Below are 17672 nucleotides of genomic sequence, written 5' to 3'. Positions count from 1 at the left end.
CTGACTAAAATAAACAGAATTATGAAAAGTAATTTATTTTGTTCCCAAAACAAAACACAAGCAAATCATTGAGAATACACTTCCATTGATTTCTTTATAAAAAAATAACCAGGAGCCATTTTACAAAAAAACTTTGTGCAATTTTGACCTCAAAAGCTTAATACATTTATAGAGGTTTTACAATATTGAAGATACAGCTGGTATAAAGCTTTAAAAGTACAGTGCATTTTAAAAAGCATGAAACTATACAAGGGGAAAATAGTTCACAGCGTCAAGTTTACTTGTCAAAGCAATACAAAAGACAGGTGAGGACTTCCAGAGCATTTTAGCATTCTGGCTAGAAGGTGTATGCTAGGAGCTGGGCTAGGTTTCATCTCATGAGGCCACATGTTTGGCTCAGAGAATCCCGATCTGGAAAATTGATATTAAAAAAACAATAAGCCTGAGATATTATCACTTAATTAGTTCACATCAATCCAGTTATTGAATTTAATGTTGATAAACAAGGTTGTTGAATTAAGCTTTGAAAACATTTGGAGATGTGGTCTGTTTGAGTCAGTGCTGTGAGTATTGAGGCTGTTCAGGGCCGGGGGGAAAAAAATAACCGTAATATTTGTGAAATTCGAGCCAATCTGTATCACAGATGTTTAAACCAAGTGGAATGAGATGAGATGTAAAATGAGATGATAGGTGTGATGAGGTTTGGCCTTGAGTCAATTTCTTTGCATGAAAAGAAATTCAAAGGGTTTTTCATCCTCAAAAGAGGAAAACACCAAACACAGATGTAAAGAACATTTAAATGGTTGTAAACACACCAAAAATGTCCGATGCAGATGCTCAGAGAGCAAAGTTTCAGAGTGAACTCCCTGCTTTGTCATATAATAAATGTAAAACCAGTGAGTCCAATGTGGTTCATCATCTGAGATTAAAGCTGACTGAATTAGTCCTGATCTGGGCTGAATCAGACAGCTCAGTCGGGTTTGGTCCATGTCTGTCATTAAAGCTCAGGCTGACATCAGGACTTGTGGGCGCTAGAGGACAACAGCAGCGGAGTTGGAGCCTCCACATTGGACAGTGGCACTGAGATGGGCCCGTTCAGCAGCGTGGGGAACTGCATTACAATTAAAAGGTGAAATGAATCAGGCAACAGAAAAGATGTAAACAAATGAAACCATCACAGACATTAACAGCATCTTCATATTTCTATTTCATGTTTCATATCATGTCTTTGTCACCTGTCTTGTCTTTTTCTTTTCTTCATTTTTTGGAAAGAAAGAAGAAAGTACCATTCACATTTTAGTTTTATACCACCAATAGGAGTCGCCAAAGACTGATGTTCAGATGTTAAATGTATTTTTATTGTGGCTTCACACCGACTTAACTCTTAAGATATATACCATATTGATTTATTGATAACTGATAGGATAGTAACATAATTAGTCAGATATTATTAGCCAAGCCACCAATGTAAAATGAATAATGTTAAGTCAGTAAACTTACTGATGTTTGGGTTCTACTTAAGTGTTTATGATTGAAAGTTGGAGGGGAAGGATGGACATCATAGAGACTGAGGAGATATCATGAATACAGTGGTGCACATTTTTAGACAGTGTCCCCTTGAAGACATTAATTGTGTTGCGCACTCTTGTGACAGTGAAACAGAAAAAAATGTGTCAAAAATTAAGAAGAACTATAGGGAGAAGTTCAAGCCCTGCCTCAATTCTCAGTGATCTGACTGATCACTGTGTCAAAGTCCGAAAGTTACATATCCAACCCCCCTTCCACCTCTAAATATATGCAGTCCTGATGGAACATTGTGGACCTGTATTAGTTAGTGCTTGCCCAGAATCTCCTGGGCTGAAAATTAATTGTTTGAATGTTGTGACAAATTTGTGCGCCACATGTTTCCTGCAGCTGTCCAGTCTGAGTGGCGGTGCATCAGTGGTGAAGAATGTGCTCTGAGATTGAATTCTGAGGAGTTTGTGGGGACAAACCATGTATTGGAGACTAAAACTCTGGGCATTAGATGCTTGGGGTTGTGTGTGTGTGTTTGTGTTAGAGGGTTGCAATTGGTGGTAGGTAACCAATCATCCCTCTCCCTTTCCCCCTCGCCAGCAGGATGTTGCCCCCTCTTCTTGTCCACAGCAGAACGGAAACATCTGTAGCTTATTTTGAAACCCTGGCACATGGTGAATCACACATACACAAACATCACTATGAAAACTGCACTGTAGTGACTGTAGAGGTAAATCTCCAGTGTGAAACGACTACAAAGGCCCTGTAGTTATGAGTGAGGACCGAGGGAGTTTATAGGCACACACACATTTTGAATCCATCACTGCCAGTGTGTGCTACTTTTAGTCTGTTATATGGGAGTGTCAGAACAGAAGCATTTAGATCAAACTTTATGTAATGATTCATCTAAAGAAAATTTTCCACGATTATAGAGACAAAGTTGGAACTCACATTTTTTTCCCCTCAGTATTTTTTTCTGTCTGTATATATCCTTTGTTTTTTGTTTGTTTGTGCAATTGTTTACTCAGGAGAACCAAGTCGGGTCTTATACACAACAGAAAATTCAGTAAACCCTACTAAGATGAGGATAGGTTTAAAGTGTGGGGTTTGAATAAATGCCATTGTGACAATTACAGGATATTTATAAATATTAAAATACGAGTAGCCCAAATGACGAAGAGTCAAAAGGTGAGCAGATTTACTCAGTATTGGTCAACGCTGAGTTTTGGGAAGCTGAGATAATCTGGATAAAGGATCCGTTCAGGCATGTAGAAGCGCTAGGGAAATGATGAGGGTCTTAAGAAATGGTTGTTCTCACAAAAGGTCCTTATGTGCATAGCAATACATAAACATGTATGAGTGTTACCTGGAAGAGCGGGGCATGGCTCTGCAGCTGGGCGGGGCTGAGTGGACCCACTGGACTCAGGCTCGACCAAAAATGGATACTGGAGAGTAGAGGACTGGGAGTGAGCAGCAGACCAGCTGGTGTCTACATAGACAAAACCCCAGAAGAAATGTCAGAGGATAAATACATAAAGATGGAAGTGATGATGTTTACTCAGGCAAAATGTCTGCAGAGCTGTTTATAGTCTGTGGTTGTCATGTCATTTAGTCTCACCCAGAGCTCAAACCCAGTCTGCCCTTTAGTGAACTCACATCTAGCAGACACACACTGACTTGGCAGACTGACTCCATGTAGTTCAGGAAGCTCCATGCTTACAGAATTCATGATAGCTATTTTCTTCTGTCTCTTCATATTTCACTAAGACCAGTCTGGTTTTCGTTCTGGTTCATGACAGTGGAAGACTTTCTTCTACTTCAACATCCAGGAATGAAAATATCATTTACTAAATGCGTTTCTGTTCACTTTCTTGCTGCAGGAATAAGTGTAACCACTAAGGCTTTTTCAGCAGTGCTTAACAGAATGATATATGCGTAACTGTGTTTCAGGGGTGCTTTGGCAGTCTGGCGGTTTAAGGAGCCGACTGTGAGCTGCAGTGTCCCTGGTTTACCTCTACCCATGTCTCATACTCTTTCTGTGAAGTGATAGAGAGCTGTGCTTTGGTAATATCTCATTTTACTTCAAATGTCCTTCAACTCCCTTACACACGCTGATCTAAAACTGGCATAATGATGATGAGTTCCATAAAGGTATTTTGAGCGATCAGTCTTTTCAGTTTTTGCTGGTTGAGCAGCCAGATCGTCATCACAGCTTGGATTGCAAGATATGAGCTGAAAGCGCCAAAGACCACCACAAACTGGTTTCAGGTGGAGTTTGAATCAGATAATCCAAAACGAAACATAAGGAAAAGGTCTTGAAAAAGTTCCTGAATTCGGGAATAAAAAAAAAAGTTTGTGTGGTAGAAAAAGGGATTGTAGATACAAACCAGGTGTTCACGTGAAGACCCTACACATGCTGAGTAATGAGTGAACGGATTAGTATACACTTTTACGCTTATTTTCCATCAGTGATGGAGCAGCGTATGATTTGTAAGTCTGGATAACTGCGTCAGCTGAATGCCTGAATGTAGTCAGACTGTCCTGGTTTGGTCAGTGTGTTGCTGCCAGTGAATTAGGAGCTTCACTCCTTCATTCACATATGGCTTCACTTATGAACCTCCTCCCTCCCTTGCCTCCTCCTTTCTTTCCGCTCACCTCTTTCCATCTCCTCCCTGTCTGAAAGTCTGACTTTCTTCACCCAAACTTTCTTCACCTCTTTTGCCTGTAACTCTGTTCAGTCTTTACCTCGCCTGCTATATTTACAGAACGACCAGTGTGTGTACAGGGGTGTTAATCCATGTGTTGTGTGTGAGGGAGTACCTGTGCAGTTAGAAAAGCAGGAGTCAGGGACCCTGAAGGCAGCGCTGGGCTGTTGAGTGCTATAGAGACGAGGTCATTTCCTGTCAGGAGGAGGGAAGGGGCGGGGAGTTCCAGGCCTTTGGGTTTCCTACCCTTCAAAGGCATACTGTTGACTAAACCCCTTCTCTCTGGCGTGGTGGTGCTCTGTGACCTCTCCCTGTCTCTCTGACCTGATGACAGGTTTAGAGGTTGAGAGTTCTGCTCTAACTCGTCAGTATCTGTGCTCTGACCACGCCCCCTCCGCCATGTGCGGGCAGGGCTTTGTGGAGGGGAGGAGGAGCGGGAGGACGATTGGGCCTGCCTAGGTGACAGCCTGGAGGATTGAGAGGTGTCACTTGAGGATGGCGGTGGGGTCGAAGGGAGGGAGCAGTGGCCGCGGTTGTTTATGAACCGGATGACAGAGGAGCTCTCGTCATGGCGATCGGATCTGGGCTCCATCTTGATCATCCGGTGTGGTTCTAAGGAGTGCTGTAGCGAGCTGATGGTGAAGGAGGAGTACAGGCCAGAGTGGATGTATTGGTTTCTTCCACTCCCATCCTCATCTTCAGCCTCAGGCTCTGATGTTGCCCCCCCACTTTCCTCACTACTGCGGCCTGACTCCACCACAGCTGGGTCCATCTTCAGAATCTCAGGGAACGACACAAATTTGTAGACAAACTTCTGGCCAATCACCTTCTTGATGATGTTCTACAGAGAAAACAAGATATCTATTAAATGTATTAATGCTTTGGTGTGTTATTTCCAATTGGCTTTCATGACTTTAGGAACATAAAACATCATCAAACTACTTAAAATGTTTAACACTTTGATTTCAGTATTTCCGACACATATACATATGTTGCATACTTTGTCGTAGTAGTAACGCAGGGCTCTGCTCAGCTTGTCATAGTTCATGTTGGTCTTGTTCTTGCGCAGCCCCCAAAGCTTGGCCACTTCCTCAGACTTGAGCAGCTTGAACTCGCCATCGTTGGATGTCCAGCAGATGAGATGTTTGTGGCTTTGGTCGAGCAGCAGCTGCAGCAGGAACTGCCAGAGTGTGATGGAGCTCTCCATGATGGGATGACACCAGAGACACGGGCGATCTGCAAAGTTTGCAGTTTCTCATTGTAATTTAGCATGGAAGAAAAGGAAATCACTTTCAATTTGAGGAATCAGGAAGCAGCGTGGCTGCTGGGAAATGTGGTCCTCATTTGGTCCTCACATGAAAACTTTGGTAACTTGGGTGACAGTTAAACTATTTGTGAACAGAACACTGACAGCTATAGCGATAGCAACTGTAAGTTTGTCAGGATGAATGACCCTTTTCATGTTAAGGTTATTTTATACATCATTAATAAATAAGATTATAAATCACCTCAGCTTCATTGTTAAAAGTAATACATTTCAATTGTGTACATGGAGTCTATCTAGGAAACCCTTCTGGATCAAGAGTATACAAGCAGCTAAGGAAAACACATTTAATATAATAACTGTATAAGATAATCAATTGTGATTTAAAGTTCTAAACTATAAATAATTTGACACAGATTCTTGAGGAAGACATAAAAAAGGAAGCAAAGATAGGAGGGGGATAGGTGGGCGGAGAGGAGGAAGCTTGTTACTGTCAAAGCAAAAGTATGCAGCGATACTTCCTCTGATGCAAGCCCCAACTAAAAACCACAGGCTTTACCATGCAGTCCATGTCCAACACTCTCAACACAGACTGAGAATTTCCTGTCCCAGGCCCTGAACCCACAAACACACAACAACGCAAACAGGTTAATAGTTTAAATGCTCTGCGGATCAGTCGATGTGACTACGCACTGACCACTGACTATGATTCTTGAACAAAACAACACAATATCTGCACCTCACTGACTCCCAGACTGTGGCTGCCTTCCAAAGCAGAGTGGTGTCATTCATAAATACAAGCAGGAGAGCACAAAACGGATTTATGAATAGAGAAACTTAATAAATGTAGATACTACATCATAACACAGGACAGGGTCACAAAGTCACTTTAAGTTGAGAATGTGCTGCTCAAAAAAATAAGGACACACATACTGGACCTTATTCAATTATTTAAATTGAAAATCTTTCATAAGGTACATTGTTTAATTTGTTCAGAACAAAACAACAGATAATGGCAACCTGAATCATTAACCCACAGAGAGCTGTATTCAAAATCACACTGAAAATCAAAGTGAAAAATTGAACTCACAGGCTCCCTCCAACTGAGCCAGTTTTATCACAGCAACTCATAATGTGATTCAGAAGTGTATAAGGCCCCCACTTGCTTGTATGCACTCCCAACAACATCTGGGCACGCTCCTGGTGAGTCTGTGGGTGGTGTCCAGGGGGATCTCCTCCCAGACCCGGATCAGGGCATCAGTGAGCTCCTGCAAAGTCTGTAGTGGTACTTGGTGGTGTCCAATGCACCAAAAGATAATATTCCATAGGTGCTCAGTAAGTTTAGATCACGGAAATGTGAGGGCCAGTCATTGGCATCAATGCCTTTGTCATCCAGGGATTGTCTACACAATCTGGCCACAGGAGGCCAGGTACTGTCCTGCCCCAGGAGGACCCAGGACCCACTGCACTAGCAAAAGGTATGACAATCACTCTGAGGGTCTAATCTTGGTATCTCACAGCAGTCAGACTGTCTGGTTGTGACAGACCTAGACCATCACAGACCCAACACCAAACTGGTCAGACTCTTTCACACCTGTGTAGCAAAGCTACTGGGGCAGACTTGTCAATTCTGCTGTTCTTTGGCAAATTGAGCCAGTTGAGCTGCAAGGTGCCAGGCTGTGAGCACCGGTTGCACTACAGGACAGCAGGCCCTCATGCTACCAGCCAGTCTCCTAGTATCCCCTCCATGCTCTTGTGCTGGGAGACACAGCAAACATTCTTGCAACTGCATATTGATGTGCCATCTTGGAATAACTGGACTACCTGTGCAACCTGACCGGCCTCAGGTACACTAACAAAACACAGAACTTGAGAAGCGTCAGTCAGGAAGGATAGTGAGAGAGTATTTGTCTGTGGCTACCACATACTAAACCATTCCTTCTGTGGGGGTTAGTTTTGCTTTTGCTTCTCTCACTTTCATTTCCACCAAAGCAGTTGAAATTGGTTTATAATTATATGTGTTTCCTAAAAGGATGTCTATCCTTTTAGGAAGTATAATTTGGTGCTGATTTGGTGTTACACTGTAATGAATGTTCCCTTATTTGTCTCATCATTTAAATTCAATTTTATTTGTAGTTTTCTTTTTGTTTCTATTTCACCCTCAGTTGGCCAGTTGTGAATACCATGTACCTCAGTCTGATTTAGTGCACTGTACTTCTTGTTTTTTATTTATATGTGCGTGTAGTGTGTCCTCTGTGTGTGTGTGTGTGTGTGTGTGTGTGTGTGTGTGTGTGAGACAGTGAGAGAGAGAGAGAGAGAGAGAGATGACCAGACATGTTTTCTGGATGTTTCTATAGTGATAAAGCAGGATGTGATCAGTGACCTTCTGCCAAGACAAGCACGAGCCTAACCAATGTGTTACCTCGAAACCACCATCTGTCTGTGAGTCTGTCTGTCTGTGTCCTTTGCTTCTTCTCTCTGTCGCCAGTCAGTTCATTTACAATGTGCCTTATTGGCAGGAAATACAAAACTATTTACTGCCGCAAGAAAAAACAAATAACTCATTAAAACAAGATTTAATTTGCAACCATGACAATATGACAGTAGAGACTTTGCAGTTGCATCAGAAATCCCCATGGCAACCATATCTGCCTACATAGCAGGAAAGAACCCGAGGGTGAGGACCTCCAACATGGTTACTTTAGCAAGCGTCATGCTACACAAGGTTCAGTGGTACCACATTAATCAGCCACTTTAGTGATATAAAAATATAGTGTGTATCTTTCTCTGTCTTTTTAAAAGGAAACCGACCAGCAGACAGGGGAAAGTGCATGTGGTGCAAACAATGACCAACCACCGTGAACACACACAAAACCAACCATATCCTCGCTTCCTTTTTCCTGCATGGGTGTGTGTGTTAAGTGATTGAAGAACTGTAGTGGTGTCTGTCTGTCCAAACGAGGACTTCCTGTCATTCAGCTTCAGGGGTGTCTTTCCCTAAGAAAGGCCTATCCTCTCTGGGAGGTAAGACTTCCTGTTACTGGGAACGCATGCACACGCACACACATATGTGCCATTATTTGTATGAAGATCTGTTATTGTTAATACTAAGCAGATGAAAATGTATTTTTAGGAGTCCGACCTCAACACCACACAGACGCACAACAACATATTGAAAAAAACATCTGTGTCCTGATGTCAGTCTCTGTTTGATCTATGCTCTGACATGGAGAGAAACACAGCGGGAAGTCTTGATTTATGGGATTTCAGAGTAAAATTATGTTATGGTGCAGTGAGCCCCAGTGTTACAGCTTTGTGACTGACTGTCACGCCCTCTGTGAGTTTAAGATACAAGTCATAAATGACCCATAATTAAACATTTTCTTCCTCCAAATATGAACATAGAAGAAACACACTCTTTTGAACTTTGGACACTCAGTATCTTTAATCCTGCTACAACAAACCAAACTAAAATCTGCACATGGCTATCCGTTTTCTCTGGGCTGGTTATTTCTTATTTTTGGAAGTCTGTCTATGGTAAGGGAGGGGGTTCTGCTGGAACTCAAATGGTTCTTTGTTTTGCACCAGTGACTCATTTTCAAGATGTTGTCTGCTGCCAGCTTCAATCCGGAAGCTCATGGCAATTAGTCTGCAAGGTCCAGACAAACCAGAAAGTCTACTATTAGGTTTTTAAAGGAGCCACGGTTGGTTTTTCTACAGCACCCGGTACTCTAACTTGCTTCCCTATCTTGTCAAATGTAGCCTACCCACAATGGGGCAACTTTACGCAACTTTAGTCTGTGCCAAATCGGAGACGGAGTTTTAGCGCTTTTACGCACAGCTTGAACTCTTTTTACGCACGGCTTTAACACTTTACGCGCGGCTTCAGTGTCGTTTTCAAGCTGACAGTGAATATCTGAAGTTGATCGAGTTTCAACTCAATACAGAAACAGTTAATATAAGTCCGTGTCTTGCTCTCTGTTGAGCACGAACGCGCATACATAAGTTTAGAAAGTTTCAGGTAGAAGAAAACTTAAACTTGCACCTACTCTGCAGTGATCGGCCGCTGCTCCTCTGTCCGTCTGCCCGTGCGTGATGTGCGTGTTTTTGTTTTAAAGCGGGGATTGTGTATTGTATTGGGGCACCATGCTGCTGCCGCCGCCGCTGTCTGAAAACGAATCCGCAGCTCTTCTCTCTCCTGCCTCAGAGCAGGAAGTCGGGACGCGCAGACGGAGAACCGGCGCACTTCCTCTGGCGCAGTATTCCCGTCTGTGTAAACACACACACAGAGGGTGGGGGTGAGGTGGGGGAGTGTGAGAGAGAGAGAGAGAGAGAGAGAGAGAGAGAGAAAACCTCTTAATTCCCATAAACATACCCCCCTCCTTTAAATCACTCTCTCTCACGCACACAACACACATTCACAGACTACGGGCCCAAGTCACGGGCAGCACGCACGCACAGACTCTCCTGCAGAGCTGTACACACTTAAATAGCCTAAAGGCAGACGCGCTGGACACACACACACACACACACACACACAGACAAATATTGTAATTCCGGCTTCACTCAACGCTGAGCCAACTGACAACTGACGTCACCCTCTTCCTGCTCACCGGGAGGGGTTCCTGTTCCTACAGACGCGCGCGTGCGCGTGCACACACTAATGCACGGTCACATTCGGGATTTTCTGTAACTTTAAATTGTTGCACAACCTTTGATTTCACTAAATAGAGCGTGTGTGTGTGGGTGTGTGTGTGGGTTGATTCACAGTATGCAGTCACTGAAAAAACTGTATTATATTAATGAAGGTAATTGATTAAACTAATTTTACTTCGTATTGTACTGTGGTATTATTATAGGTATATGTATGTATATATATTATGTCCTTGTCTTTTTGACTGCTTTCTTTTTCTTTTTCTTTACAGCATCGCAGCCTATACGCCCTTCACGATGGATGTTGCAACCTTTGTACTCAGAAAATGTAAAACATATGTAGTTGGCCGCAATATTTAAAAGTTATCCACCACAAACAAATGCCTCGTGCAGCTGAGTTTCAATCACTACAGAAGCTCAGAAAAAAGTAGCCTAAAAAGAAAGGGACTTCCAAAGCTCTCTACGTTTGAGAGGTGGGTCAAAAACAGACCATTTATCTTCTGCCTAAAATGAACAAGATCAGCTTTCCAATGAAACACCTGACTCCAGCTGACAAACAATCACGGCACCTGCTCATTATCACAATGTGGCAAACGAGAAACTCATAAATCATTGGTTACCAGGCAAATCTAGCAGTGAAATAGGTTTAACTGCTGTCTGACAACCACCTGTAACAGTTTTATAACTCATCACTCTGGCTTCACAGTTTGACCTACATACATCTGTTTCAACCATATCTGCGCAATAACCACCCTGTTTGTGTCTGTCAGCTCAACGTCTTATCTTTCCTTAATTGACAGGAAAATATTTTATTATTGAACGTTTACTCTATTGGAGTAAGGATTGCACAGAAAACAATAAGATAAAATAAAAATACAAATAAAGCAACTAAAAATAAATAATTGTAAATAATTAAATGTAGTACCAAAAAATGAGACAGAGTGATACATCTCTCTTGTTTACACATCTCAGGTCGAATTTCCGGGTTCGCCGTCGGACCCGCCTACGACTTTGAAACAGCAACAGCGCCAAAGTTAAGGCTCCGCGACGGTAAAATGAGTAATGGTACCGAGCAGCTGCAGTGGAGGAAAGTGGGCTCCGTCACAGGAGTGATACCGCGGTCCAGGCACGGACACCGAGCTGCTGCAATACGGGAGCTGGTTATTGTGTTCGGGGGTGGAAACGAAGGGATAGCGGAGGACCTCCATGTTTATAACACTGGTAAAGCTAAGCTAACTAGCAGGTTAGCAGCTAATGTTTTTAGCACACACAGGCGGCACTTCCAGGCCGTTTGTGTGCTGTCGTTTCAAAGGTCCTCGACAGTTTTAGCATCATGTTTATGGTGTTATAGTTTTTTGTAAACGACCCACTAACTGATGGCCAGCATCGCTCTGTAACGAACAGTAACGTCACTTCATAGTTTTAACTCAGTTGTTTCGGTAGCAGATGATAAAACAACGAGGGGCAAAAAGTAGTAAGGTTAGTAAAAGTAAAACTAGATGTGAAAGCTTTATTTGGTTGCCCTGTGACGTAAAGTTAGTGGCTCACTTGATTTCTGTCCAGTAAGCCGTGAGGCTCTGAGTAGTGAAGGCTGCTGTGTGGTCTACAGCATGTCTTTAAGGGTCAGGTGATGTTTGAGGTGAGATTTGCCGAGATAGCTCTGCTTGTTAGAGCTGTATTTGAAAGTAATGTGTGGGAGGCAGCATGTCTTCTTCAGTGCTGTGCCTAAACATCTGCCCATTCTCTCAGTCTCCAGGAAGTGGTTTCTGCCTGCAGTGAGGGGTGACATCCCACCGGGCTGTGCTGCTCATGGCTTTGTCTGTGAAGGGACTCGAATCCTGATCTTCGGAGGCATGGTGGAATTTGGCAAATACACCAACAGCCTCTATGAGCTTCAGGTAACGCCTCCATGTTTATTCTGTGATCATTGAAACCCAGATGCTGCTACTTAGAACATTTTGACATCTCACCTTTGGACCGGCGTGGTGCAGGCTAACCGCTGGCTGTGGAAAAAACTGAAACCCAGAGCACCCAAGAATGGCTCGCCTCCCTGCCCTAGGATTGGACACAGCTTCACTCTTGTGGGCAACAAGTGTTACATGTTTGGAGGACTGGCTAATGATAGTGAAGACCCCAATGGCAATGTACCAAGGTATTGTGCACGTATTCCTTAAAGCATAACATCTGGTGAAGAGCAGAATGTTTATTTACTTTAGATTTGTGAGTGTTATGGATTGCAGCTTAAATTTTATTTAGGGAGCACTGAATCATGTTATGAACGTGAAGCAGATCATAATAGTGGATGACTGTGCACCTATCTGGAGTCATTAGTGTTTAATCTAGAATCTAGGCTTCCTGTTGAATGCACTATTCTAAAAGACAGTTGTGTACATGAATATGACTTTGTACTATCTTAGGTACATGGGTGACTTCTATGAGTTGGAGCTGCAGTCTGTATCGGGGGTGAGATGCTGGAGTATTCCGGAGACGAAAGGTGGTGGTCCCTCAGCACGGGAGTCCCACTCCTCAGTTGCCTACACTGGCCTCAGCTCTCCTAAGCTCTACATCTTTGGAGGGATGCAAGGATGCCGGCTAGACGACCTCTGGCAGCTTGATCTTGGTAGGACAGGCTTCTTATACAGATTTTATTGACTATCTGCAATGTGTCTTTATTTCTGTTCTCCTCTGCCCATTAGACACAATGGTCTGGTCGGTGCCTGAAACCAGGGGCACCAAACCATTTCCAAGAAGCCTTCACACTGCCAGTGTCATCGGAAACAAGTAATGGATTCTTCACTGTCTCTGTTAAAGCATCTATGTTAAAGTACACTGTATGTGACACGTGACCAAACTAGTTGCATCTGTCTGCAGGATGTATGTTTTTGGAGGCTGGATTCCTGTTCCAGAGTCAGACAAACACAATTCTTTAGAAACCCAATGGATCTGCACTAACTCCTTAAGTGTGCTCAACTTGGGTTAGTATTTGTGACAAAAAAGTCACACTGGTGTAAAAATAATACAAATTAAATTAAAATGGCATAATTACTATATTGTGAGGGATTTTGGTATTGTTGAAAAGGCCAGCAAGTTCACAGCTGCACTGTTTTCTGGGTCACAGACACTATGAGCTGGCAGAACCTGGGCCCAGAAGAGCAGGACGATATCGAGTCCCAGCTGGAAAGCCAAGGACCCCAGAGTGATGATCCTTATGCTTCTAGGCCAAGGGCCAGGGCCGGCCACTGCGCCACTGTTGTTGGGTCAAGACTTTACATTTGGAGCGGCCGAGATGGATTTCGGAAGCACTGGAATTACCAGGTCTGCTGCAAGGACTTCTGGTATTTAGAGACAGGTAGGACTTATTTTCAAATGAGTGACAGATTAAAGCTCAAGCTTATGTACCAAACATAACATTCTGTACTGTGTTCAGATCGACCAGCCACTCCAGAGGCAGTGTTGCTCATCAAATCCACAGTCAACATGCTACATGTGGCTTGGCGCCCACTGGCGGCAGCAGACTGGTACCTCCTTCAGATCCAGCCTGCGTGCCCTCTCAGCACTGCAGGCAGCAATCCACCAGGCAGGCCACTGAGCCCAGCTGTAACAGATAGACAAGAGGGGAAGGATAAAGATCCCACAGGTGCAAAGTTATGCTCTTGATTGTGTTCAAGACTCAAAAACACAGAATAGTAAGACAACAGCAAAAAATGACAATATTAAATGGATGATTTCAGCACCAGAAAAAATATACTGATGGAAAAACATCAGTGTTTGTAAAGAAATGTCACTACAGTGAAATTTTTGCTTCACTTGCTTTTCTCAGGTGTCAAGTCTCTTCAAATGCAAAATGAAGGCGCTACTAATAGAGAGGAGAAGACATCAGCTCAGGTAGGTGTGACTTAGCATGCTGAAATCTTAAAGTGAAGCTTGTGTACACTACTGGTCAGGCATCAGGTATACTACACAGAACTAACAGTAGCTACTATCATAGACTATATTTACACTGACCACTATCATCAAACGTGATTGTATTTTCCCTTTGTTCTGTATATTCTTTTAATTTTACAGTAATGCCACTGACAGGACCATATTGTCCAGACCTAATAATGCACTGCTTGTGCCTTACTCTAGCAATGCTTCCTATTTAGAACAAAAAAGTAATGCATTTTAATTGCACCCTGAATTTCAGGATGCTACAGCACAACAAGAAACTTCAATGAAAACATCCAGAGGTTCAGCAGATACACAAGTAGAAGGAGGAAGGAATGGTGGGAGACACTTGGAAGATTCCCACCCAAAATGCTGCAGTAAGTCCTGTTATCAAGTGTCCAATATTTGAATCCTGGTTTCCCTAGGATGATATTTATGCTCTGACAAATTAGTAATGGACAATACAAGTCACTGTAGGTATATTTGAATTAGGAAAGCTGTACTAGTAAATGTACTGGCTGATATATAATACTTTCTGTTTTCCACACAGTCATAGGGAAATAACACACAGCGAGCTTTTACCCCAGAGCAAGTGTTTAGTTTAAACTCCCCTCATCTGACAAGATGTCACTGCTCTTGTCTATTTATCCCAGGCTTACTATTATTTCAGCATCTCAATGTTGATCCTCTGACCTTTCACACTCACCATGTTTTTGTTGGTTGTAGCTCCAGGACAGGAGACATCAGCAGCACAGGTCAGCAGCTCAGCTCTGCAGCAGTCAGGTAATGATGATGTTCAAGTTCAAATGTCAGTGGTAAACCAGGCTGGAGTTATTTAGGGATATTTAAAAAAACAAGCTGGATATGGATTTTCTTTTGCTTTGACAGAAAAGCTGCCTGCTCCACCTGACAAAACGGGAGACTTTTACACCCATACAGATCAGGTCAGATTCACGTCTGAGCAATAATTATTAGCTCTATCTCTTGGCTCGAAATGAATTTTTAAATGTCTGCCTCCAGGTTCAGCAGCATCCAGATGAAGCAATGTGGTTTGATGTTGGTGTGTACAAAACCCTCTTCTCAGAGGTCCGCCACTACTATCTCCCTGCAGACAGTGACCTGGTGGCAGCAGCCATGAGCAGCCGACCCCCAAATACAAAAGAGGTAAAAAATAAATAAATAAAAATAATTATATACACACACAGAGACACACAGACACAGGACTTTGAAGACGTCCTTCAGCCCTAACCTTTAAACATTTCATACATTCATTCTCTGTCCATCCTTTGTCCTCCCATCAGTCTGTCTCCCAGAGGAAACTGCCTGGGCCTCAGGACTACCAGGGCAGGGAGAAGCAGGAGCTAGCTCCAGGCCAGACATACAGGTTCAGAGTTGCTGGCATCAACTGCTTAGGCCAAGGAGACTTCAGCCCAGTCAGCGAATTCAAGACCTGCCAGCCTGGTTTCCCTGGAGCGCCCTCTGCTGTTAAAATTACTAAGGTGATTTTGAGAGAATTCATACATTTTCTGGGGAACATGGGTAGTTAAATGTTTTTCATACTGAAATTTATTGTACTTCTCTTTTATAATTTAGGCCAATGATCTGGTCCACATCACATGGGAGGCTCCAACATCTCCGTCAGGGCGGATCTTGGAGTATTCAATGTACATGGCTGTGAGGAAAAGCCGCTCCACCAGCTCAGAGCGCCCAGGTCAGATGGCCTTCATCAGAATCTACCGTGGCACCAAGACATCCTGCTCAGTCAGCTCCACCCATTTGGACAACGCTCACATCGACTGCTCTGCCCCCAACCGACCAGCAGTTGTCTTCCGCATCGCTGCCAAGAATGAACAGGGTTATGGCCCGGCGACACAGATCCGTTGGATTCAAGGTAGAGAAGCTTGAGTTGTTTTAGTTTTTTTTTCTTTTCCATATTACTTTTTTCTGGCCAGGTGTCAACTTGATTAATTTTTCTCTCTGTCTTTTCAGATCCCAGTAAAATGCGATCGTCCGCTTCCAAAACGGACAACAGTTCAGTAGCTGACCAGGATGCTGCTGACAGGTTTGTTCAATTTTACTTTCTAAATGTGGATTTTAAAAATATTATAGTTATATTGATTTGTCTCTTCATTTGCTTTTTACCCCACAGTTCCAGCTGAAAAACTGGCTCTGAGTTGACGTATTTGGACTCAGGAAGTTGGCAATGTGCACCGCTCAGATGTTGTATTATAGTTCAACATAATTTTGCTAATTTATTTTTTATGTATTTAAGCATGACCTTGTAAATAGATACATTTTCACAGGAAGCTTGACCACTAGGCTATTGTAGTTAACCTATGTTTTGTTAAGTAATAATATGTAATATGATGCACCAAACTACAAATAGCATTATAATTTGAGAATTGAAACTGTAAATGTCAGAGGTGCCTTAGCAATTGACTACATGACCCATTTATTTTATATATATATATATATATATATATATATATATATAGGCTTTTATCTGCATCAGAAAGTCTGTTTTAGTATGGACCACTTTTACAATTGTATTGACACAATGAGGTTTACAATTAACAATAGTGGTATGTTATTGTTTTATAATCACATTTACTGTTCCAGGTTTTAAAATGGTAGTTTTGTCATTTTACAATACGAACATCTGTATGTGCTACATGTCTATTTGACATTTCCTGGTTTAGGATTTTCTTGCATTTTAATTTCATTATTGTCATCAGATTGTTGCAGGTTAAAGATGTTTAGGTGAAAAGTAGTTTAGTCCTTAATCTTAACAGACCTTAGTTCTATTTCTTCCATCGCTTCAGAGTTCACAACTTCTTTTGTTGGTATTGATTTAATAATAAAAACACATTTTATACAGGAAATGCCATGGATATTGCAGGAAAACATTTGTGTGTTACCTCAACTAACCTCCCATTTTATGTTGATTAGGTAAATAGTGTTCTCCTCCTCCTCCTGGCCCATCACATTTTGGACACAGGTTATCATAGGCCTTTTCCAGTTTGTCAGATGTTACATCAATGCTGCTGGTTTTTCTCCATCTTAATTTTGTAGCTATGAAAAGATTACATGTTTGCATCCATTAATGAAAATGAGTAGATTGAACAGAGGAGAGGCACCAATGGTTTATTATTCGGTTTCTGGCAAAGATGGTTTGCACATTGTAACTACACATTTGATTAAGCTGACTAATTATTGAAGATGGCATATATTTTCAGCAGGTCCTGTGGTAAAATGTGTTAATTGCAGCAACAAAGTGGGGGAATTTACACACATTGTAACTTTCAAAAGAGAAAATTCACTTTATAGCACTGCATGGTTCACTCATACAAGCTATCATTGCAGATGCAGTGTGTGTAATGGAGCTGAAAAGTAAAAAATAGTTTTTTAGCAAGTGTATTGAATGTGTGGATGACAATCATTGCCTGCAGTGTTTCTATCTCAGCTGAGTAGCTGAAGCTGTCCATGGGTCACCTGTGCATTAAAGGAGTTTCTAAGGACTGCAGTGAGATATTGATCCGTTTCTTTGCGCTGACGACATCACTGTTGTTCAAGTTGACATCATAACAGTAATTATCATTGAGAAATGC

At 42.4% G+C, this 17672-nt stretch overlaps 2 protein-coding genes across 9 annotated transcripts; one reads left to right on the top strand and one right to left on the bottom strand.

Annotated features, from left to right (window-relative positions):
• Positions 1-19: 19 nt before the first annotated feature.
• elk3 (ETS transcription factor ELK3) lies at positions 20-10076 on the bottom strand. The gene is made up of 5 exons (XM_026327114.2): positions 9534-10076; positions 5221-5456; positions 4336-5061; positions 2882-3004; positions 20-1111 (listed from the first exon to the last, which is right to left on the bottom strand). The coding sequence occupies exons 2-5, from the start codon at positions 5425-5427 to the stop codon at positions 1016-1018; spliced, it is 1152 nt and encodes a 383-aa protein (XP_026182899.1). The 5' UTR covers positions 5428-5456; positions 9534-10076; the 3' UTR covers positions 20-1015.
• On the top strand, positions 8407-17582 carry hcfc2 (host cell factor C2). Of its 8 annotated transcripts, none has more exons than XM_026327103.2 (19): positions 8407-8508; positions 10410-10465; positions 11110-11358; positions 11887-12035; positions 12129-12289; positions 12555-12757; positions 12834-12918; positions 13009-13112; positions 13256-13486; positions 13565-13774; positions 13958-14022; positions 14324-14441; positions 14791-14847; positions 14953-15008; positions 15085-15228; positions 15366-15563; positions 15658-15955; positions 16054-16126; positions 16214-17582. In XM_026327103.2, exons 2-19 carry the CDS (start codon positions 10435-10437, stop codon positions 16221-16223), a joined length of 2442 nt encoding a protein of 813 aa, XP_026182888.1. In that variant the 5' UTR covers positions 8407-8508; positions 10410-10434; the 3' UTR covers positions 16224-17582. The 8 variants fall into 8 exon arrangements, with proteins under 8 accessions (XP_026182888.1, XP_026182891.1, XP_026182894.1 ...); XM_026327105.2 differs by having other exon boundaries at positions 8422-8508; positions 10410-10610; XM_026327106.2 differs by lacking the exon at positions 10410-10465 and having other exon boundaries at positions 8409-8508.
• The last annotated feature ends 90 nt before the right edge of the window (positions 17583-17672 follow it).

Source organism: Mastacembelus armatus, chromosome 23 (assembly GCF_900324485.2).
Source record: "Mastacembelus armatus chromosome 23, fMasArm1.2, whole genome shotgun sequence".
In the NCBI taxonomy this organism is placed as follows: Eukaryota; Metazoa; Chordata; class Actinopteri; order Synbranchiformes; family Mastacembelidae; genus Mastacembelus; species Mastacembelus armatus.
Note: the sequence above shows the minus strand (reverse complement) of the source record. Positions and strands in the feature narration are given on the sequence as shown.

Coding starts and splice junctions, on each gene's coding strand:
- elk3 (XM_026327114.2), bottom strand. CDS start 5,427: ATGGAGAGCTCCATCACACTCTGGCAGTTCCTGCTGCAGCTGCTGCTC. Junction 5,062..5,220: donor TGCGTTACTACTACGACAAA/GTATGCAACATA, acceptor TTTTCTCTGTAG/AACATCATCAAGAAGGTGAT. Junction 1,112..2,881: donor GCCATGCCCCGCTCTTCCAG/GTAACACTCATA, acceptor ATTGTAATGCAG/TTCCCCACGCTGCTGAACGG.
- hcfc2 (XM_026327102.2), top strand. CDS start 10,348: ATGTATGTATATATATTATGTCCTTGTCTTTTTGACTGCTTTCTTTTT. Junction 12,290..12,554: donor CCCAATGGCAATGTACCAAG/GTATTGTGCACG, acceptor GTACTATCTTAG/GTACATGGGTGACTTCTATG. Junction 13,775..13,957: donor GAAGGATAAAGATCCCACAG/GTGCAAAGTTAT, acceptor TGCTTTTCTCAG/GTGTCAAGTCTCTTCAAATG.